The following is a 23,585-nucleotide window of genomic DNA, read 5'->3' on the forward strand; positions in this document are numbered from 1 at the left end:
GCCAAACGGCAGCTATCAAATCCAAAATCGCAAAACCAAACGTGATCCGGCGATTCCCAGGCGGAGGAGGCGTCAAGGTTGAATCAGGAGTCCATGGGTGTTAGTGGCTTTGTGGGAATGTACCATTATTATGAATATGTGTATAATTATAATATAATCCCCCTGTAAGTAAAAGAAAACTGTGTACAGAACATCACCATAGAAAATGTAACCGGTACACCTGCCGAAAACGATTCCCTGAAGGGGAAGCTTTTCGGTCGAACATGTATAGTGTTGGGGTGCCCTCGGCGGCCTCCTGCTCCTGCAACACCTTCCCTCCTCCCTCATACTGCTCCTGCAGTACCCTTGCAACTGACGGTAGCCTCGAGGCTTATATCAACCTAGCAGCTGACTAAGGCCACCGCTACCGTACTCCCCAACTAGCCAGCAAACTACATTACAGAAGCGAAGTTAAAATACAAATATAGAGCCAGGATGTACGGAGAGTGAAGGGGGACGGGTATGGGAGGTGGTGCAGGAGTGCCGGGCCCCACCATGAGGTCGGGCTTGGGCCGGTCCCCCACAGATGGCGCCCCGCAGCATCGTCTGCTAATTTAGCATCGGTGTTCGGGAGTCCCTCAAGTGCCCAGGTGAGGCGCTAACACCTCCTCCTGCAGCTTTATTAAGCGATTGTCTTAGTGTTTAAGAGGTGTAGAGTGTGTGTAGAGAGACGTGACCTGACCCAGGGGCGAGGCCACCTCCCTCCACCACCCAGTCTTTACTGTAGTAAACTGTAGTAAACTCCTCATTTGAAGCTGGTGCCTTGTTGACAACTAGTTATTAGTGGTGCTTATCATCCTCAATGGTCCCAAGATGTATAGTTCATGTGGGTGGCTGGGAGATAAGACCATTATGCAGGTTAAAAGTGTGATCATACTTGGGAAGACACGAGAAAATGTCTTTTAAGTTACCTGAAGCAACAGTTGGGTGTAGGAGAGGTGGTGGTGGTGGGTAAGACGTTCCACTATGGTCTAAGGTTCTGAACATCAGCCTAAAGAAGAAGTCAAGTAGCTTTGGTTGCTGTCCTTAGTATACACCTGGCAGGGTCAGTAGAGAGGCAGTACTGGTAGTTAATATAAAAATAAATAAATATAAATGTTTATTCAGGTAAGGTACATACATACAAGAGATTTTTACAAAAATTGCAAGGTTTATAAATAGAGCTAGTACATACAATGCCTAAAGCCACTATTACGTAAAGCGTTTCGGGCAGGAAAAACATTAAAGACTAAAACTTAATACTAATTGAGTTTAAAGTATAAAATGTGTTGAGAACAAATAAAAATAAGAAAAGGGGGGAACATGGCTGAAAAAGCAGCACAAATATAATTAGGTCAACAAACAGCGGTGTTTAAAAAAAAACAGACATGGGTTGACAGTACAGGGGTAAGGTAGTTATATAAATCTTTAGCAGTCTCCGTGGCGTAGTGGTAAGATGCTCACCTGGCGTTGAGCGCTTTGTCCTGGGTTCGTATCCTGGCCGGGGAGGATTTACTGGGCGCAAATCCTTAACTGTAGTCTCTGTTTAACTCGATAGTAAAATGGGTACCTGATTGTTAAACGATTCTTCGTGGGGGTCGTATTCCAGGAAACTTAGGATTAAGGACTTGCCCGAAATGCTATGCGTACTAGTGGCTGTACAAGAATGTGACAACTCTTGTATATATAAATAAAAAAATTAATAAATATAAAAATATAAAAAGTACAATTGAATAACCCCTCAAGCTATATATTACAGTAATGTTTGACACTTCCTAAATGTTTTGTTATTTTGTTCTTTGTTTTTTGCAAGGTTGGACTGTACCCCCCCCCCCAAAAAAAAAAAAAAAAGTGCAGTGCTTTCCTATTAGTAACTGAAGAATAGGGTGAATAATTACTTTTACCTAACCTAAAAGTTTTGGAATATATTCTGGTTAAAGGCCCATAAAACTCTGCACTTGGGATACAGGATACTGCAGTGTGAACATATGTTATTGGGCTCAATACATTGCTTTGTGTCCTGTATCTAAACAATGATTTACTATTATAAATCCAATGTTTGCCAAAGTTATCTCCCAGCTGTGTCATGTTTTCTTCCTGTTAGGGGTGTTGTACATGTTGCTATGGTGATACGTTCACTCATGGGCTGAGTGATGCTGCCCAATGAACTTGCCCTCTTGGGCAAAATTTAAAAGGACAGTCCCTTATAGGCCATTATTCAAATAGTGCAGCATGTTACCTAAGGTAACCTCAAGGTAACCTTTGCCTCTGCAATATACATCCTCAATCTTAGATTAGGCAAGGGTTAATTTTTCAACCGATTCTTAAACTCTGAATACGTGTTAAAAAATATCTGATGCTGTCTACTGTACAGTGATGCACAGATCATCTTTACTAGTTTCTAGGTACCACGATGAGACACAGCATGAGTGCTATGGTAATCAAGGACAGGTCACTGCCCAGAAGTTCCAGGTTCAGCTCTGCAGCAGGACAGCAGCATTTGGGGAACATTTCATATAGTACCTGATATATTCACCTAGTTGTATTCACCTTGTTGTACTTGCGGGAGTTGAGCTCTGCTCTTTTGGCACGCCTCTCGACTCTGTCAATCAACTGTTACTAACTACTAATTTTTTTCTCTCACACACACAATCCCCCAGGAAACAGCCCATAACAACTGTCTAACTCCTAGGTACCTATTTACTGCTAGGTAACAGGTGCATCAGGGTGAAAGAAACTCTGCCCATTTGTCTCTGCCGACACCGGGAATTGAACCCGGGCCACAGGATTACGTGTCCTGCGTGCTGTCCACTTAGCTACCAGACCCGATGTGTGTTCAGCTAGCAGTAAATAGGTACCCAGGAGTTAAAGAACTTTTGAGGGTTCTCCTAACAAGTTTCCTGTCCCCAGCAATGGAAAATGGGAACTAACTTGTCCCTTCCATCTAGTAATACTTATTTGGATGAGTTAGGTTACAATGAGTGGTTTAAATCGAGAGCAATTTGGAAATATGGCAACTTGTTGTGAACTTATTCGCTGCTTGATATGGCTGAATTGATACTTAAACTGACTGACTGATGTGCACAACAAAGAGATGTACAGTAGTCAAAATAAGAACCATATTTGGTAATACAATTTAATTTCTCAAACCCTAAACAATCGTTTGTTGGTTTGTTGTGTCGCGATGTCTTTTTTTCAATTAATACTCAGTACTGTACTCATTTTGAATATATCGTCTGTCCTCTCATAATTGTGTAACTAATGTTTGAGGAGTTGCATGTAAACTTGAAAGTGTGGTTGACCTACTATCGTTGGGAAGATATGGGCCTAGAGAAGGAAGAACTGTAGTACTATATGTAAGGAAAGAAGAGAAACAATATTAACTAATGGCACCTATCCATTCACCATATTTTCACTACACTGCTTCAAAGAATGAGTGGCTCCACACTCCACACTCCATCACTCGTATGTATACTGTATAGTGATCCTTGTGTGTTGTAAAGTATAAATATTTCAGACATTCATTCATCCTTTATGAACCTTGTCTTGTTTGTTAGCACATTCACTTTTCACATATGGTCCCTGCTTTGTGACACTTGATCATTGTGACTCTCCGTCTTTTTGTTGTCCTCTGTATTTTAGACTGTAAACTGTGTAACACCCTTTTAAGAAAAGTATGTCATGAACATTCTGTTTACAAAAGACCTCATTCTACATACTGTTTTCCTGAAGAATTTATAGTGATAAACTTAATGGTCCTAACATTAGTGATAAAATTTGATCTAAATACAGTATTCTCCCGTTGTCAGGGACAGACTTCCTGTCCTCGACAGTAATTCTCCCACTGTATTCTGGGTATGTCTTTTCACACTAATGGAATCAATCTTTCAACAGATACAATGCTGTAGTCATCAGAGCTAGGACCAGGGATGGATTACCTTATCTTCCTGGCTCAAGAGAGAGCAGAGTCTGTACAGGTGAAGCTCTATAATTCTTTTTCTTATGCTAACAAAAAGTTTATTCCACAGAGAGTAATCACACTAATGTGATGTGTCAGTGAAAAAATCCGTAGGAGCTAACCATGTCATGGCCTAGTTGACTAGGGCGTGTGCATGGCAAACCCTTATTACAGCTCCTACGGATTTTCTCAAAAAGTTTATTATTACAGTACTTTATTATTCATGCAATTTTTAAAACTTACTTTTTGCACTTTACTTTTTTCATGAAGCATACATTTCTGCTTATCACAGCAAAAGGGGTTAAGGAAATGGCTTAAAAATTGGAGTGTCAGTGGATTATGCTATACTGTACAGTAGTTATGTCTTATGGTGTATAAATATGGATTAAAGCAACCTCCCACATGGCTATTTATTCAACATTTGAATATACAAGATTTTGTACTGTATTTTTTAGCATTTTATTTATTGTTACAATATTTAAATTATTAATTGTTTAATCTTATTATGTGTGGCAGTAGCCTATGAGCATTATTATTTTTGTTATTAATAATAACAATATACTACTGTATATACTGCACAGCTTTCTACTAATGCCTAAGTGTGTCACATAATTCTTGACCTAGTTTTGTGTGTGCGAGTAATTCACTCCCAACAATAAAGTTGGCTGGCTGTCAGCCACCTGCAACAAACAATTCTGTATTGCCTGCATCGTTTAATAAATCTAAGCCTGGAAAACGTGAGGAACTCTTTAAATGTATTATAATAGCATGTCAAAATGTGAAAGATGTCTGAAAAGGAGTAATTGTAAGAATTTTGTTTTGTTGTGTGTGCTTGCTTCTAGTAAATATTTAAATTTGTTCTTCAAATACTAGGTGCTCTATTTTATTTTGTTCTTTTATATTTTCTGGCAGACTGACAAAAGTTTATTATAAGGGTAACATTTTAATCTGACCCCTGATGACTTGAGAACCAGTGGCCAGTTACCAAAATCTTGTCCTTGAAAACATTAAAACGTTCTGAAATTGCTATTCTACCTTTCCTATTAATATCAGATATTAAATTATCAGTTGTTCTCAAGAAAGAAGCCATTGACAACTTTACTGGGTATGGTGATGGTGTCAAAGTCTTGAAAAATGCCAATTAAAGTAAACTGACACAGTGCTTCATAGTACAGAACATTAAAGTCCATTACATTCATTTGGCTCATTTTCAGTAATGTAAGAAGCATCAAATGTTGATGCATTTGCTATGTTGAAGGTATTGGAACCTATGGGGACCCCACCTTAGTTATTGAAGCCAATACCCATTACTCCTCTAGAACAGTAAAATGAGATAGTGAGAACAGGTTGATCTGATACACCCCATGTACCCATTGTACGTGCTTGTACTTATTGCATCACCTGTACTCTTTACTAAACTCTTGGAATAATCAAGTGAATCTTTGATTACAAAGAAAGAGTTCAGCACAGAGCAACAAAAATCATCCCAGAAGTTATGCCCAATCTTTACTTTCTTATACACTAACTTGCCTTGCATTTCCATCTTTTCTGCCTTTCACACTTGTTTCTACCCTCATATTTGCGTAAATATACTCTCTCCACCAGTCTACCATCACCCCATTCATTCAGTGTGCACAAATGATTTCAGTACACACACACACACACACTGCTCAATCGTGTGATTTGCCTACTTTTGCACTGTGTACATCTTTCAGTGACATTAAAGGTAATGTAGCTTTTAACCAAAATATTATTAATTATAGTGTTCTGCTTTACTATCCAGTCTAAGTGTTCTTTGTGCATTCCTCTCCTTGCATTATATTGTACACTACGGTACTTCCTGCACACCCTTCTCATCTCCGTGCATCAGTGATGTTGACCATAATTACTGATTGTTGTTTTTCCACTTCAGCAATAAGTTGATTACCTACAGTATTTCATTACTGTTTACAATTACCATATCTAAGTATGTAATGTTTGGATTGATTCTTGGTGCTAAAATTGCGATTGTTACTCACAGGTAACTTTGCACTCGGCTACAACTCATTTCGCCAGTATTCTTAGATCTTTGGGACTTGGGGCCAAAGCATCCTTCAACAGTGCTCTCGTTTCTATTAAGAACCAAAGGATCGGCAGAGATGTGGCAGAAAAATTTTGCGACTGGCTTGCTAAGCTAAGGGAAAGATTAAGTGCTTTCTCTCCTTCTGAATTTTATAGCAAGTTTTTAATATTTTTCCTAACTGAAGGTATGTTGAATTGTGTATATTATTATTATTATTATTATTATTATTATTGTTTTTCTTTAGTATAGTAATAATAATAGTAATTGTTATTTAAAAATATATAAACAATTATACAACAGTAGTTGTATAATTGGTATAGAATATGTATATTTAATGAAGCCACTAGTATGCACAGCATTTTTGGCAAATTATTTATTAAATTATAGATTCTGTAATAATCTAGATACTGTATTTGCCTTTTGTTACCCTACATTCAGATTTTATACCATGAACATGAAGTATAAAGAATATTAATCTATAATTTGGCTTTATATTTGTATGAATTACAAAACATTTTGTTGCTAAGACTAATAAGTTGGGTGAATAAATAGATACACCAGTCACTAAATTTTTGTTATAGACCTCCAGACTTCATGACTGTTACATAGGATTGAAAATAATTCTGTGTATAAATTATTTTAAAAGCATAGGCCTCTTGGTCACTCCACTAAGCAATATCCCGCTCGTCATGACACATTGTGAACTCCAGCCTGGGTCAGAGTATGCTCTGATGCAATAAATTATTTTAAAAGCATAGGCCTCTTGGTCACTCCACTAAGCAATATCCCGCTCGTCATGACACATTGTGAACTCCAGCCTGGGTCAGAGTATGCTCTGATGCAATAAATTATTTTAAAAGCATAGGCCTCTTGGTCACTCCACTAAGCAATATCCCGCTCGTCATGACACATTGTGAACTCCAGCCTGGGTCAGAGTATGCTCTGATGCAATAAATTATTTTAAAAGCATAGGCCTCTTGGTCACTCCACTAAGCAATATCCCGCTCGTCATGACACATTGTGAACTCCAGCCTGGGTCAGAGTATGCTCTGATGCAATAAATTATTTTAAAAGCATAGGCCTCTTGGTCACTCCACTAAGCAATATCCCGCTCGTCATGACACATTGTGAACTCCAGCCTGGGTCAGAGTATGCTCTGATGCAATAAATTATTTTAAAAGCATAGGCCTCTTGGTCACTCCACTAAGCAATATCCCGCTCGTCATGACACATTGTGAACTCCAGCCTGGGTCAGAGTATGCTCTGATGCAAGCATGCTTTGATCTTAAGTCCATGTCCCTTTTTCCAGACTTGGTCTTGGGGTGGGGTTTTTCCTGGGATTCTCCTAGAGCAGGGATGGCAAACCTGTGGCACACGTTCACAATATTCCTTGGGGAGCGAAATATTCCTAATTGAGCACCCGAGTGACCAGCCCAGAGAGTAGTGTTTCCACTGCACTCTACTTGTTGTATTATATTGTATTATATATGGGCACTTGGCCATAACATGGGATTTTTCAGTGACACGAACTCACATATACTTCGGTGGAGCGTGTTTCTTTGCTGGAAGCCTCTGTGGCATCTTGCTGGGAATGAGGCTTCAGAGTAGTATAGTTGCACCCCAGCGCATGAGAGCTGTAGTGGCCAACAGCTACAGAGGATTGGAGGTAAGCTAACAATGGTGTGTAATTGTATTTTTCAAATATTTTGTACATGAAATACCATTACTTTATTCAAATAAAAAGAATTAATGTATGGTAAACCATTGCTTTGTGTGGTGAATGTACAGTATTCTGAAAGGCTCATGCAGAGCAAAGCCATGCAAAATGACCTTTATATCTAGAAAAATATGGTTACTTTCATGAGACTGCCAGAAGTTCACATGCTGAGCTAGAATTCTGCCACTCCCATAAATATATCTTCCTGAGTGTCTATAAAGCCTGTGAATTACAGTTAGGCAAGCTTAATATACAGGCATCTTTGGCATTTTGCACCGTGTATTGTTATGTAAGGTGCATTACTTGGGAGAACTAAAGGCAAACTCTACGGTCAGAATTATTACCCACAAACTATACATTGTGGGTAATAAGGATTAACTCCCATTAACTGGACATGCTTTGGTTAATGGGGGTAGTGTATTGAAAATATTCATGTCTGGCTAGTCTGGCAAAAGTTGTTGCATATTTTTTATTTTATGTTTATTATGAAAAACAATATGCACTTTCGAAAACAATACTGTATTATAGTATTTAATACTGTTGATTTTGTTGTACAATTATTTTTAGTGGAATTCCTGTGCAAATTTTTAAATTGTATTATTATTTATTTTTTTGTCCAGCAGTGACATGCATATACTGTATCTCTCAGTACAATGTTAAAGTGAAGATGGCCACTTGATTGTTGGCAAATTTTAATATGCAGAAGATTGTTTTGAGAATTTTGAGAGGTGTCAGTGTGTCATAGGAAGAGGCTACCTCAGCTTGGACTAAGATATACCTCTCCACTAAGCTCCCCACCTTTTGTTTATAGGAACAAGACACTTTAAAAAGGTTTTCATCATTCCGGGTCATAAAGCTGTTTAAAGCGTGTTGCACTATCAGTGTCCTGTGTGGGTCCAGTGTTAAGGCTTAAGGAAACTGCCTAGGTGTTCCAGAATGGAGCGCTTTACGCAACAAAATGCTCTATTTATTAATGAAAGCTCATTTACAAGTTCACTCATTAATTCTTTAATTCTATATTTTAGGCCATTGGAGTAGTAGAAGATGTCATTGCACCAAGAATTGTGGAGCCACACCAAGTGTTAATTCAAGTGAAGGCTGCTGGAATTGATTACCTGGACATTAAGGTGGCCGAAGGATATGGCCGTGTATTGAGACGACAGTTAAATAAATATAATCCAGTAAGTTTAGTATAATAAATTGATTATAAAGTCCTAGCAAATAAGAACTGATCAACATGAAATAACTATTCTCAGTTTTCCAAAATGGGTAAGCAGTGGCCACCATACTGAAAAATAGTTGGTAATCTGGATAGAATATGGGCCCATAATATGGTTCAAAACTAAATACTGTACCTGTATACATAAAATTAATTTAAAGCACCACCAAAGCATATTGATAATGAATGTTTGGGGGGTTGATGCTGGTTGTCAGCCAGGGGCTTTCCTTGCATTTAAGGCTGCCAAGTATGTTAGTTTCATATAAATATTGTCTAATACTTTAAAGGGAAGGTAGATATAACGTAGATTAGAGATCATATTTGCTTATACTGAGGAATTTCCTTTAAAAATGGGTGATATTAACTACCTGGCAGACAACTGGCATTGTGGTGGTAAATGTCGTGGCGAGCACCATAAAATCGGCTACCTATGTCGGTTAATACAGTACTGTATCTCGGTATGTGTTGCACCTACATGCCAAATTGTTGCGATATTTTATAAATGTTTTTATACGTTTATAAACGTACGTTTTAATTCGTACTGTTGGCTTTTCCTAAAAGTTAATAATATTTTCTTCTCTATGAGGAAAACATCAATATCATTCTTAAGCAGCTGAGGACTGACAACTTCACCACTAAACAGGTACTTTATTTTTTCTTTTAGAATGTGGATGGTGAGTTCCCAGTTGTTTTGGGGCGAGACTGTTCTGGAGTGGTGGTGGTTGTTGGCAAGGCAGTCACACGTGTGGAACAAGGAGAAGAGGTAAACCAATAAAGTTAGTTTGCTAACATTCCTAAGCAAAGAGTCTATATGATGTAAACAAGACTTATATTACCCACCTGGCTGGCTGTTGTCAACCGTGTTTCCCATCATGAAAATAAACTTTTAAAGTAGTTTCACATAATTAGGGGAGGTTGACAGTGGCGAGTGTAGGATATTACTCTATGTATCATAATATAAGTGAAATTGTAATGTTTGTTAACACTGTAGAACCTGAATTTTACACTAAAATTGGTTGTAGAAAAGTTGTATATAGACCGTATAGAATGTCCTGACAAATTTAGTAATTTAATATTATAGTACTCATTTGTAATATACAGTACAGTATCTAATTACTGTATATATATAATAAATATATATAAATAAATATAAATTACAGTATAAATTAAGACTGGCTATTAATGAACTGATAACACTGAGTCTGTGTGTAGGTGTGGCTTGCTGTTCCATTTTATCATCCGGGAACTCTGAGCGAATATGTGGTAGTGTCGGAGGAACTGGTGGCCCCCAAGCCATCACAATTGACTCATGAAGGTGCTGCTGCTCTACCCTACAGCATCATGATAGCTTGGGATGCTCTGGTAACACAAGGAGGACTTGGCCCAGACTCTACTACCGGCAAGAGGTCAGACTGTCATCAGCTCTAGTATATTTTATGCTGAGGTCACTAGGCATTTAAAGTGTATAAAACCTTTGAAAAATTTAAACATGAAAATTGTAATGTAAATTATATTATAATATTAATCTGTATATGTATGTAAACTCCTCCCCCCCCCCATTCTTGATATACTTATGGCCAATGGTTCCAGATTGTGTGTATATGTGTGCATATTAAGTGTATATAAATAAATACAGCTTATTTTAACCTTGCAGAGTTTTGGTTCATGCAGCAGTTTCCGGGGTTGGAGTCGTTGCAATACAGTTGGTGCGTGCGTGGGGGGGAAGTGTCACCACGACGGTGTCCTCACGAGCAGCACCCCTGGCACACCTGCTGGGTGCTGATGATGTCATCACTTACGATAACTCAAATTTTGATAAGGAGCTCATGCTGAGAGAAAAGTATGTTGTTTAAAAATCTTTGAGCATCTTTTACTTTTACTTACAAAATCTTTTACACTCACTTTATCCCACTTATTGTTTGTGTTGTTAGAAGCATTGGACATGCTTTGTGTAGCATACAAGTTTTCTTATACCATAAATTTTTGCAAATCTCACATAATTAATAACGAAAAATCCCAGAGGAGTGCTTGGTACTGGTACAGTCAAGCCTGGTGTACACGTAAAACTGTCTACAAATGGTGCAGTGTTGTCAGTAGACCAGGCTTCACCAGAACTGGTGCGTAGGGTACTTGGGGTATGTGCGGTACGAGTTCTAATAGGCCTGCATGGGTGACGGTATAAACATAACCATCATTATTCCCCTCACTTTCAATATTTCACCCTCACCTGCTGTTTCAGTTTCAACCACCTCACTATCTACATCACTGTCACTTTTGGCACTTTCAAGAGCAAGATCAGAAAATTCTTCAACAAAAGCCTGGAATTTTTGTTGGTGTGAGTTTCACTTTGCTGTACTTTTGGCGAACACTACGTAGCTTCTCCCTCAGATGTGTTTCTTTCCCTGCTTTCGTCCTGGAATGGCTCTGTTCTTGATCACTATCCATCTTGGAGTAAATGTAGTGTGTTTATAAGGACAGTAACAAATATAGCTGAGGAAAAATAGCCGGAACGGGCACATATTTTGGACGTGAGAGGAGCCTGCTGCGATCATGAGCATAGACACAATAATAATGGACCTACAGCACGGGAGGCAGTGCCGTGATGCCACATGGGCCATCACAGAAAATGGGAAGACGTTGGCGCACATTTTAAAACATGTCCCATATTGATCGGAAAAAATGGAATTTTAACAAATATTTTAATTTTGGACGCAACATGCATCCCCGCCGGACATCCGTAGTTACAGTATTTATAGATGCAATATCCGTCCCTACCAGCCGAAAGTGTTAACTGTGTGTCCAACCTTCACCGATGTCCCCTTATCATACATTATCTCCTTTAAATTAGGTTGATAGAATTTATCAACTACTCTAATGCCTTTTTTTCACCTCCACCCTGCTTCTTTTCTGAGCCATCTTGGCCTCTCAGTTGGGTTCTCAGTCGGGTTCTCAGTCATGTCTTTGGTTTGTGATACCTTCTTTAATGCTTTGTATTTGTTGGCACTCGCTTCTGGTTGTTGTGTTGGGGAAGCTTCATGCTCTCCTCTGGAAGCCAGGATTTTGTTCCTTCTGCCCTGGTGGGCAATTTCTTCACTTGCTGTCTTCTTCTTTTCTGATGAAGAATGAGTCCATTGGCTTTTAGAGGAGTCTTTTGGTTATTGATTCATAGGTTGCTTGGCTGGGGGTGCATCATTTGTTGTGGACATCTGTGGCTGTTTGTTGCTATTTGCACAGCACCCGGACTTCTTTGGGGAATGTGTTGTTTGTTGATCGTTTACCTTGGTCCCTGTTCCAAGGCTCATTTCTTTCAGGTTGTCTACACCTTTTATTAAGTCTAGCCAGCCTGTAGTCTACCCTTGACCCTGTGATGTGTGCAAGTTTGCATCTCTTGAATGCCTCTTATTTAACGCGTCTTTGGTTGATATACAGGCTTGGAGGTTTTGGAGATCTAACAGGGTCTAGGTAGCTTGATACCTGGTCTGTGTTCTGGATCCCTGTTGGTCGTATTACTCTGGGTTGGATTCCTACTCTGGTTTTTCTTCTTCAAGAGTATAATCTTAGCTCACCTCCTCACTGATAAGTCTTGGTTTTCTTCTTGTCCATGGTTGGTTAGTTTCAGGGTGCCACTGTTTGGCCCCTCCACAAAACCAACATTGAATGTAATGAAATGCCTCTTTCTAGTTGGGCCTCAGTGGCTCCCTGGTATTTCCCTCCTTCCAAGTGCATATGTTGCTTGTTTTAGGCTCCAGATTGAAGAGTAGTTGACATGGGAGCTGGCAGCTGTTGTTGTGCTGCTGCCTAGCAGTGGCCAGCTGTAACTAAGTGGGTATAGCCTGACTGCTGGGCGAGTTGTTTGCAGAGTCATTTACAGCTTCGTTTCTCACTTCTCTGTGAACCTTGCAGCTGTTTGTTTTGCTTAGCTTACTTTCTGAATGTTTTCTTGGTGAGGGTGATCATAACAATGGCCTGCACCTCTTGAGTGGTCCAGATTCTTTCTCTGATCTCTTGTAATCTATTAAGGACTCCTGGGGTTGATGTGAGTCGTATGGAGTTTCCTCAGTGTAACTAGCTTTAAGGAGCCACTGAAGCCTAACCAGAAAGAGGCATTTCATTACATTCAGTGCTGGCTTTTTGTACATTTGACCAAATAGTTGATATAAGTACTATTATTTTAGGAGGTTGGGCTCCATTCTCACGTGTGTTCTCAGGTATGATGTCATTCTCAACACAGTGGGTCAGGCGCTACACGAATCCTGTTTAAAACATTGTCTTCCTGGTGGAGTTGTCGTCACCACTACCTCATCGCTGTTGGCATCGGATTCGTATGGCTATGTGGCTGGTGGCCTCTATTCTTTATATATGAGAGCAAGATATTGGTTCACCAAGGTAAACTTTTCATAAGATTGTTGGGTATTGGTTAATAATACTGTATATACTATTATGACCTTCATGTCACATAAATCTAACTGATTCATATTATTCAGCCAAATATTTCATCTTATTCAGTCTGCAGTAATGAGTTTTGTCTATAACTGGGTTGCCTCATATATACATTATAAAACAGGGACCATGTTTTGTGTTGCCACACAGTACAGTACTTGACTACATCTACCTTTAATATCAAAAACTTTTAACAGAAACTATAACCTTTTTAAATGAATGTATAATACAGTATTTGGATAGCTTGCTTAATTTCCCTACGATTATCCCAAGGCTTCGTATAGTTATTTACCTGAAGGGCACCATCTTTAGTAGCCTTGACAGGGACAGGAAGCCAGCAGCTTGTCAAAGTCCCCAACCCCCTCCCCCTTGCATTAATGTCATGCAGCCATGTGTTTTATTTTATACATTATGGTAATGGAATTCAACCCCCTCCCGCCCCCCCTCCGGGAACAGTATGTAGTATTCATCAAATTCTCTCGGTTACTGTACTTTTATAAATTGCCGTACCATAACTGCCTTAAAATTATTTTTCTTGCTTTTCAATGCATTTATGCAAAAGTGCACGTATAATATACAAGAATATGCTGAACATGTTTGAATGTGTCTCGCCAGTGTCGGCAAGTGTCACGTGAGCAACATTTTAACCAATAAACATTAGCAATTGATGTTTTGCATATCATGTTTTTACACGAGATCCTTTTAATAGTCCCCATGCACTTGTTAGTAATAATTATTGAAGCAAATCTGAACATGCTCTGCGTATATACAGTACTGTATAAAAGTCTGCCAATATCCCACCTGTGGTCAGGAATATTATATTGCTGATGTGCATATGGCTAGTTCTGTACAAACACTAAACTGGGGGTTTATTACATATATATTGCATATGAACTATGTGAAGACAAAAGTGAGAATTACATAATTATTTCTGGGGTAGTTTATAGAGTGTTCGAGGTATGGAATAATTGTAGTAGGTGGTATAATTATTAAAATGAGAATATTCTCTGAGAATAATGACACGATGACTGTAAATGGTCTCCTGGGTATAAGTGACATTTGCTGTAAATTAAAAGGCTTTGGCAATGAAAGAGTTATGTATTATTAATACATATTGTAAGCATAATTATATAGATGCAGTATATATGTAAATAAATATACATGGTTAAGTAAAGTGATGGAATTGTAGGAAAAAGTTTGATTATATATAACCAACATAATAAATTTGTTACTTCTCATTTAGTCACCATGGTTGACTGGTGGTAGATGGGGGACTCTGGAGGTCAATGGAGAAGTGTTGGAGAAGGTTTCGCCACTTATAGATGCAGGACGACTGCAGGCAGTTGTGGACAAGGCATATTCGGCCCAGGATGCAGAGGTGGCATTTGCACATGTAGCCAAAGGCGAACAAATTGGTAAAACTGTTATCCGATTTAGGTAAGTTCAAAAGGAGCAAGTATGATTAATTGTGAGAGTATACTGTTATAGTGAGTGAAGTAACCATCTTACTAATACACAAAACAATTTAGGCAAATTGTCATTTGAATGTAACTTGTTTTCAGATGTGTCAGGCACAGTAGTTACATATTTTCCAGTAATGAAAAATATATTAGCTTAAAAATGTTAAGAAAGAAATTGGGGTGGTGGTCTATATGACAACAGAACAACATACAAAGCAGAGAAGCACAGCCTGAAAATGATTGGCAGGTACAGGATATTAGTTGTTAAATGTAAAGAATATTTTTAGAGAGTTGTTGCAGGGAGATTTATTGTGAGTTGTGCACAGTCTTTTGGATTATGTTAATGTGCACATTTATATTGGGGTTAAGGTAAATTAAATGTAATGTTACTGATGTATGTTGTGGGGGTAATATGTTGTTTGTTGTGGGAGGAGTTACAAGTGAAGAGAGGCAAAAATTTGTTTAAAGGTCCACTTAGCAAGTCTTGCTAATGTACACGGTGAGCAGTGATGGATGGAGCAGCACTCCAGCTGTGTTGAAGAAGCTCTTGACTTCAATTTCAGTAAAGATATGCATGACTGAACATAAGGAAGTCATCGATACATGTTCAGAAAGCACCGACTTTACCAATTCAGTTTTTTTTTCTCGTGTTAGCATCTTGAACAATCTTTAGTGCTTTTTTTTAATAACCCTTGACTCTGTGTTACATGGTCTTCCTGGCTTTGTGCATTATTTTGATAATTACCTGCACATGGTTGGGTACCATTGTCTGACATAATTGATCTCACAATATTAAGTAGTCATAGAGGTTTAACCTAAATTTTGCTTATTGTTTATTTTCCACTTTTAATTTCATTATATTTGTCCTCACGTTTATTAGAATGCCAAAAGTTGATCTACCATAATTGTTATACAGGTTCTGAGTACGTATCATCTCTGATGGTCATGTAATAGATCTTGGGAACCTGAGTAACAGTAGTTAACTAAATAACTTTGCTTCCTAAATCCGAGATGGCATGTTACTCTGGTCTGTTGTATGCAGTCATGTGCAGATATAGTAGTACTTAGTTTCCAGGTGTTGTTCATATGCAGCGTGACCGAGCTGAAGTGTGGACATTTCCTTACATCTACTATTTAAATAATAGTACTAACTCTCACTATATTTTGTTTTGCAGTATTAACACACCAATTAGGAATCTAGGAATGGCATTTTGTAAGTATATATGGTATTAATATTTAAGTAACATTTCAATTTACTCTCTTCTGAAGCTTATTTTAATGGCACATCATGAAGATTTTATTTTTAATATATGCTTTTTCTGGGGGGAAGCCCCGTCTACTCCCCGGAACTATCCAGGCCGATATGTATCTATTAGCTTTCTGGCATCAAAGTACATGGAGTTCTTGCCTACCGGGGACCACGAGCCAGAACCTGGCCCCCTCAGAGAAGCATGAGGAGCAATGGCCTATAGAAATCCCCGTGTGGTTGGGAGCATTGCTATCGACCAGGTGTGGCACCCAGAAAGATAGGCACCCCAAAATAAATCCCTATTCTGGTGAAAATATTGCTAAAAAAAGCCGAACGTGTGGACAAAACTCCCCAAACGAAAATTGGCCTTGCTGGCGCGAAGGTCTGGGGCTCCCTCTTCCGGGGGGGAGGGTTGCACAGACAGAGGTGCAGCAATGTGAGGATGTCATGCTTGTTTGCTAATTTTCATTTGGGGAGTTCTGTCCACTCGTTTGGCTTTTGGTAGCAATATTTTCCCTAGAATAGGAGTTTGTTTTGGGATGCCTATCTTTCTGGGTGCCAGACCCAGTTGATGGCAGACATAGAATGCTCTGTCACATGGGGGTTTCTATAGACAATTGCTCCTCGTGCAGGGGCCAGGTTCTGGCTCGTGGTCCCTGGTAGGCAAGAACTCCATGCACTCTGACTGATGCCAGAAAGCTAATAGATACGTATTGGCTTGGATAGCTCCGAGGAGCCTCCGGGCCTCACCCAGAAAATGATGCTTCATTACATTCAACGCTGGTTTTTTCTTATGAAGTAAGATCAGGCTTGGTTGCAGGGTTTTGGCTTGCTGTCATCATTACTGCTGCATATTTGAAAACCAAAGGTGTCTGGGAGGGCTCCTGTGGTGGTTTCTTGATGCTAGCTACCAGGATAGCTCCACCAATTAAATCCACACCAGGTCTTTGTGAGACCTGGTGTAGAAAGCTCCACTTGTAGCTTCCTTTACTTTCTGGATCCTTCCCAGAGGATCACAGGGGCCCATATTCATCTGGCATATGTTTTGTGCATCTGGGCTGTGATGGAGCTGGTCTCCAACCAGCTCCAGTGAAGCCTGCATGTTTTGGCATAGGTGGTGTCAATTCTGGCTTCAGTGGCTTTAACCGTGTTGCTCATTCCTCTTCCTCAAGAGGTGGTGGTTAATAACTTGCCGCCTCCTGAAGTTATCCTATGCTATGTTGAATTGGGTGGAGTTATCGATCAAGAAGCCACCAAGGACTTGCCAGAAAGAGGCATTTCATTATATTCAGTATTGTCTTTTTGTCCTAAGCTTCACCCTTTCAAAGGTTATGAATTTACAACTAAAATTGTATCACAGTAATGCAGTTCGCTGTTCAAATTTTGTCAATATACAATTGTCATAAAAATTCATTGTGCATTTAAACAATTTTTACCTGTCCTATGTAACATGTTATATATGGGGTAAATAAATTAGATTTTATTTTGTTTTTATATTGGCAAGGGTAGCCCTAATTTTATTGACAAATAGGAAAAGAACAACTATGTATGCTTAAGTTTGCAAGCTTGGATTAGTTGCAGTCATATTTACAGCTTTACTGCAAATAATAACAGACAAGGAGTTGCCAAATCTAGCCACTTTTTTGTTGGGTATTCTTCAAGAGAATAAATGTCAGTGATAACTGCAGTGTAATGTTTGACTTTTAAAGTATGTGAATAATGATTTTCTGGGGGGGGGCGGCCCCTTTGGCTACCCGGAGCTATCCGGGCTGATACGAATGTATTAGACCCTGGCATCAGTCAAAGCAAATGAAGTTCTCAGGCCTACCGGGGACCACGAGCCAGAACCTGGCCCCCTCGGATAAGCACAAGGAGCAATGGCTTATAGAAACCCGTGTGGTTGGAAGCATTCTGTATCTGCCATCGATCGGGTCAGGCACCCAGAAAGGTAGGTGCCCCAAAACAAACCCTATCTGGTTAAAAATTGCTACTGGAAACCAAACTGTTGAACAGAACTCCCCAAAGTAAAAAAAGAGCAAACGAGCATGACGTCAAAACATTCACCACACCGCTGTCTGCGCAGCTCATCCCCCTCTCCGGGAGGGGAAGGGGAGCTCCAGATCCCTCTTCTGCTTGCATTTTTGTTTTTTTGTTTTTTTTGAGATATATACAAGAGTTGTTACATTCTTGTACAGCCACTAGTACGCGTAGCGTTTCGGGCAGGTCCCTGGAATACGATCCCTGCCGCGAAGAATCGTTTTTTCACCCAAGTACACATTTTTACTGTTGCGTTAAACAGAGGCTACAGTTAAGGAATTGCGCCCAGTAAATCCTCCCCGGCCAGGATACGAACCCATGACATTTGGGATGGATGTTACTTCTGCTCCGTTCCGCAAGCTATCTCGTGTGTTGTTTCATCTCCAGCCTGCTCATGCGCCACCTGAGCCATCCTGGACGTTGGACCGGGTGCTCTCTTTCTTCTCCTTGGTTTGTGGTGGCACCTTTGGTTTAAGACTGTTTTTTGAAGGCTCTTCTTCTTTTTCCTGTTGGCATTGGCTTTTGCACGGTCAGGTTGGGAAGCTTCATGCTCTCTTCTGGCACAGAGGTCCTGGTGGTAGGTTTGTTTGCTGCTGTCTCCTGCTCTTGCGAAGAATGAGACCGCTGCTTTCCAGAGGGGTCCTTGGGTGGTTGTTGCTTGGTTGGTTCGGCCGGGGGTGCATCATGCATTGTGTCCGGTTGCAGCTCTTTCCGCGTTACCTGTGCGCCATGGCCTCGGTGGCCGAGAGACACGCATTAGGTTGACCGGGTTTCCCTTCTTCCCTGTTCCAGGGCACGGGTCTCTCAGGTCATTTGCAGGATTATTCGGTTTGGCCAGCCTGCGGTCTATCCTTGTACCCATGACGTTCATAAGTTTGCTGCATTGGCTGCCATCTTTGGTAATATGTCTTGAGCTGACATTCAGGCATGGGGTTTTTGGAGGTCGAACAGGGTCCTGCCTGCTCACTACCTAGTTGGTGTTCCTGGCCCTAGTGAAGCGTGTGTCTCATTGGGTCGGCAGTTGCAGCCAGTTGTCTTGACTTATGAGTTGAGGAGTGAGTGGTGACCGCCTCCTGGGTAAGTCCCTCTTGTTTTAATCTTTGGTTAAGTAGCTCCGGAGAGTCGAAGGGGCTTCTCCCAGAAAACCAGCGTTGAATGTAATGAAATGCCATTTTGTGTGTGAGACCTGGACGCTCTCCAGCAACCCTTCCTCCCTCAGGTTGGCGTTTTTTTGCAGTTTTGCCATCCAACTTCAGAATTTGGGGTGAATAGCTGGCATGGGGAGTATGGAGCTTTCCCCCTGATGGTTGGTGATGGTTGTGTCGTCATGCTCGTTTTTAATTTGTCGAGTTCTGTCCAACAGTTCGAACTTCAGTAGCAATTTTTAACCAGATAGGGTTTGTTTTGGGGTGCCTACCTTTCTGGGTGCCTGTCTTTCTGGGTGCCTGTCTTTCTGGGTGCCTGACCCAGTCGATGGCAGACAAAGAATGCTTCCAACCACACAGGGGTTTCTATAGGCCATTGCTCCTCATACCTCTCTGATGGGTCCAGGTTCTGGCTCGTGGTTCCCGGTAGGTCTAAGAACTCCATTCGCTTTGACTGATGCCAGGGTCTAATACATCGATATCAGCCTGGATAGCTCTGTGAAACCTTTGGGTCTCGCCCAGAAAAGGGCATTTCATTACTTTCAATGCTGGTTTTTTAGTGTTTTTCTCAATATGTTCATACATATTGTTAATGATTTTTAGACTGTGTTTGAACACTTCCTTAACATTTGCAGGGCAAGACCACTAGCTTCACGGATGGAAGGTTCTTTGTAAAACTGATGGGTTAACTGGCTTGATAATTCGTCCCAAGATTGAGATAGTCCTGCCGAATAATTTGTATTTTTCCCTATTTATATTTAGAAGTTTTTACATTCTTGTCACTCTTCTTAGGAAAAGTGTCATTTGCAATGCAATAGGGATACAATCGCAACATATATTTTTATAAAATAATGTAGTTTTATCAAGGATATCTTCAAGGCTCATAGCCTGCAGGTGGGCAGTGTTAATATTTGGCCAAGCAATCTGCAGTATACCAATTTGCGTATATTTTTAGACAGCAGTACTGTACATATTTGAGCAATACTCTTACTTTCTTCCTTTCATTTTTTGCTACTAATCTTACAAGTTAGAAAATAATTCTTTGCTTGTAGTCCTTATGCACTCAATTCAGCAATTTCATTAATACTGTATTTCAAGAGAGCTGGCCTCATTTCAGTTCTTAATTTTTTAATATGTGGAGTTACCATTTTTGTTCAATACTGCATCAAATGTGCACATGAAAGTATTTCTACCTCAGATATTTGAAGTTAGACTTGAAACTGTGCTTTATGTATGAATCTAGTGTGGAGCCGTACAACACTGCGAGTCTTGGCCATTTGATCTGTGCTGTTGATGTGATTAACAACACAGCACAGATATTTAACTGACTGTAAGAGAGCTGTCTTAAAGTGTTGTAAAGAAGGTGCTCACACCCATGCACTCACTACAGTATGTCAACATATTTTTATTACATTAGTCGAGGTTGGATCTAGGGTATAATTATTGTAGATCGAGCAAACTTCCATTATTAAGTACTCTGACGAGCTTGTGTGTGACCACATTTGTTACATACATTGTGATTATTTTGATTGTAGTCAAGTTATTTCAATATTATGAAAAAATATGTAATTTATCTATTTTGTTTAAATTTTCTTGTTAAGGTAATGAATACTGCATTGGTATATACTACTCTGTAAAACTGAAGTAGTGTAGTGTTAAGAATGAGACACTGAAGAATGTTCCATTTGACGTTGTAGTTACGGTGGTTTGTGTTGTATAAAATACCCTGGGCTGTGAGCTGATGGATTTTGTCGCAGTATAATCTCCCGTCCACTGTATGTTCACTTGCTAGATGCGTTTCATTTTGACGTAATTAATGTAAAAGTAGTTTAGAGTACAAAGTTCTTGTAATAGGTGAAAACATGATTGCTCAGTTTCAATAGAAGGGCATAAAGTTGGCTCTATATTTGAATATGTGGTGTATATTAAGAATTTGGTATGTCATAAACTGTTGAAATTTAAATAAATCTACATGAACCCAGATCTACCTTACATATCGAGTTATCATAAAGGCTAAATTGTAAAATTGAAAATGTTAGGCTTAACATATTCTAGACCATCTTAATAAGCTATTAATGCTGTTCCATATTTTTATACGTACAGGGAGTAGAAAGGCTGACCACTGTTTCTCCCATAGAAGCACTACTTTGGGGAAAGTTAAGAGGCTTCTTCTTTTCCAACTGTTGGCTCTGTTCTCTGGCTACTCTCTGCGGCACCATCTGCTGGCAGTGTATATCTTCTCAACTTTTAAGTTGTTCTTGTGATTGATGTTTCCCAGGTCTTTTGCTTTATTCACTTGTGACTTCCTTTCTAGCATTCCTCTTTCTCCTTTGATTTTTTAACACTTTAGTATACTTCAACTTTTGTGAAGGTCACTTCACTCACGTGATTGCCTAACCAGTGGAACATTGTTTAACCCTGCATTAGCACGTTGAAGTTTTTAAAAATCCCAAACAAATCATCTGCCAAACAAAAGAAAAAGGTTACTGTTTTCAGTAGTGTGCATCGTAATGACAGATTAATGCAGGGAATCACAAGATAGTGGAATATCAGCATAAGTCTTCATTTAATTACATAGACAACTAAAAAGTCATTTTTTTTCTGGGCTGAGCAAACTTCCCAGGGTGCTCATGTAGGGTTAAATGGCCATGACTTCACACGAATACAATATATCTCTTAAAACATTTTAACATGTAATATTAAGATACATATTGCTATACTGATGACCAGACCACACACTAGAAGGTGAAGGGACGACGACGTTTCAGTCATCGTCCCAATCGACTTGAGAATGGTCCAGGACGGACTGAAACGTCGTCATCCTTTCACCTTCTAGTGTGTGGTCATGGCCTTCATACTTTAGCCACGTTATTGTGACTCATCGCCTGCATATTGCTATACTGTATGTTAATATAATGTCGATTTAATACTAAGAAATCAGTAACATTAGATAAAAAGCAACTCTGGCTGTTACATGTAGATTGTCATCCTGTTTTCACCTAAAATAACTAAAAAGCTCAGGTGTGAAATATTGGCATTTTTGATAAGCTTAACTATTGCACAATGATCAACTCCCGACCCCCTGGGGTTATGGACACGAGACCGAGTAGAATAATTAGGCTCAAGAATTAAACATAAAGAATACTGATCATGATTCTTTTGTCACTGATGCTCAATAACTTATCAATGTACTGTGATTGTGCTGATTATTTATTCTTGTAAGACTGTTGCTCATTAGTAGCACTTGCTATGCTTTCTGCTGTTTTTAAGAGGTTAATATTGCAGTGTGTTATTGTATATAGTTTTTTTTTTTTTTTTTTTAACGGGGACAATCAACTCGTACATCTGTAGATAAAGGAAGTGACGATGTTTCGGTCTGTCCTGGACCATTATTCAGTCCAGACAATATTTAGCAGTGATCAAACTTTTCGAAGTCTTCCTTTTGTGTAAAATAATTATATGAAATTGTTTAATGTATAGCTGAAGTAAATGCGGTGTAAATAATGTTAGTGTTAAGTGTTGTGTACAGTCTTCTTACTGAATAAAGATGAGATTACTTGTTACAGTATAACTGCTTAACACTATTCTCTCTGCTGGTATGGATGAATGTTGAGGGCCTTACTGGAGTTATAAAAATTGTAATAATTATTATATACGACAATTATTATTATAATTAATATAATAAGTTATAATAATTTTTATAATAATAATTGTTGTATTTAATAATTATCACTCTTCCTTCTGCTTGGTCTTGAAGGAGGCTGGCCTCGGGTGAAAGGGGGCTGGGCGATTTCTGTCTGGAACCTGTAGGTGTGAGACCGGGACGTCCACCTCCCGAGGGTCGTGTGGCCCAGGCTCTGCTTCAGGAGGCTGGGGTCGTTCTTGCCCTTGATGAGGTGGTTCTTCTCCAGTCCCGACCACGGTGGTCTCCAGGTTTGGAGTCCCTGTGCCTTCTTTAACCAACTTCGAGGTCTACCCTGGAACTCGCAGTTCCTGCGACGGCGCTGGAACCAATCGTATTGGCATTGGCCTTTCCATTGGAGACTTTCAGCGCTGTGGAGAGGGGGGACCTGCTGCTTGGGTAACAGCTTCTCCTCCATATCAACCTACCCTGGAGAGGCCACTCCAGACCGACAACCAGAGCGCAACACCATAGTCTCCTGAGACTGATGGATGCCTACTATATACATTAATTTCACCATGAATACATATTTTTGTTGTTCATATGATTGATATGAAACAAAATCAGGATCCCTACAGTGTTTGACCTTTAACCAACA

At 39.6% G+C, this 23,585-nt stretch overlaps 1 protein-coding gene across 5 annotated transcripts; it reads left to right on the top strand.

The window, feature by feature from the left end:
• Positions 1-253: 253 nt before the first annotated feature.
• LOC123766199 (reticulon-4-interacting protein 1 homolog, mitochondrial) lies at positions 254-22,863 on the top strand. 5 transcript variants are annotated; one of them, XR_011222171.1, is made up of 12 exons: positions 254-629; positions 3,913-3,995; positions 5,997-6,222; positions 7,559-7,704; positions 8,781-8,936; positions 9,639-9,737; positions 10,187-10,380; positions 10,629-10,814; positions 13,206-13,360; positions 14,658-14,851; positions 16,050-16,087; positions 19,941-22,863. XR_011222171.1 is itself a non-coding variant. In XM_069301678.1 (12 exons), the coding sequence occupies exons 2-12, from the start codon at positions 3,948-3,950 to the stop codon at positions 19,952-19,954; spliced, it is 1,479 nt and encodes a 492-aa protein (XP_069157779.1). In that variant the 5' UTR covers positions 255-629; positions 3,913-3,947; the 3' UTR covers positions 19,955-22,863. The 5 variants fall into 5 exon arrangements, 4 of the variants coding, with proteins under 4 accessions (XP_069157779.1, XP_069157802.1, XP_069157787.1 ...); XM_069301678.1 differs by having other exon boundaries at positions 255-629; positions 13,183-13,360; XM_069301686.1 differs by lacking the exon at positions 254-629 and adding an exon at positions 658-1,084 and having other exon boundaries at positions 13,183-13,360.
• The last annotated feature ends 722 nt before the right edge of the window (positions 22,864-23,585 follow it).

Source organism: Procambarus clarkii, chromosome 5 (genome assembly GCF_040958095.1).
Source record: "Procambarus clarkii isolate CNS0578487 chromosome 5, FALCON_Pclarkii_2.0, whole genome shotgun sequence".
Classification (NCBI taxonomy): domain Eukaryota; kingdom Metazoa; phylum Arthropoda; class Malacostraca; order Decapoda; family Cambaridae; genus Procambarus; species Procambarus clarkii.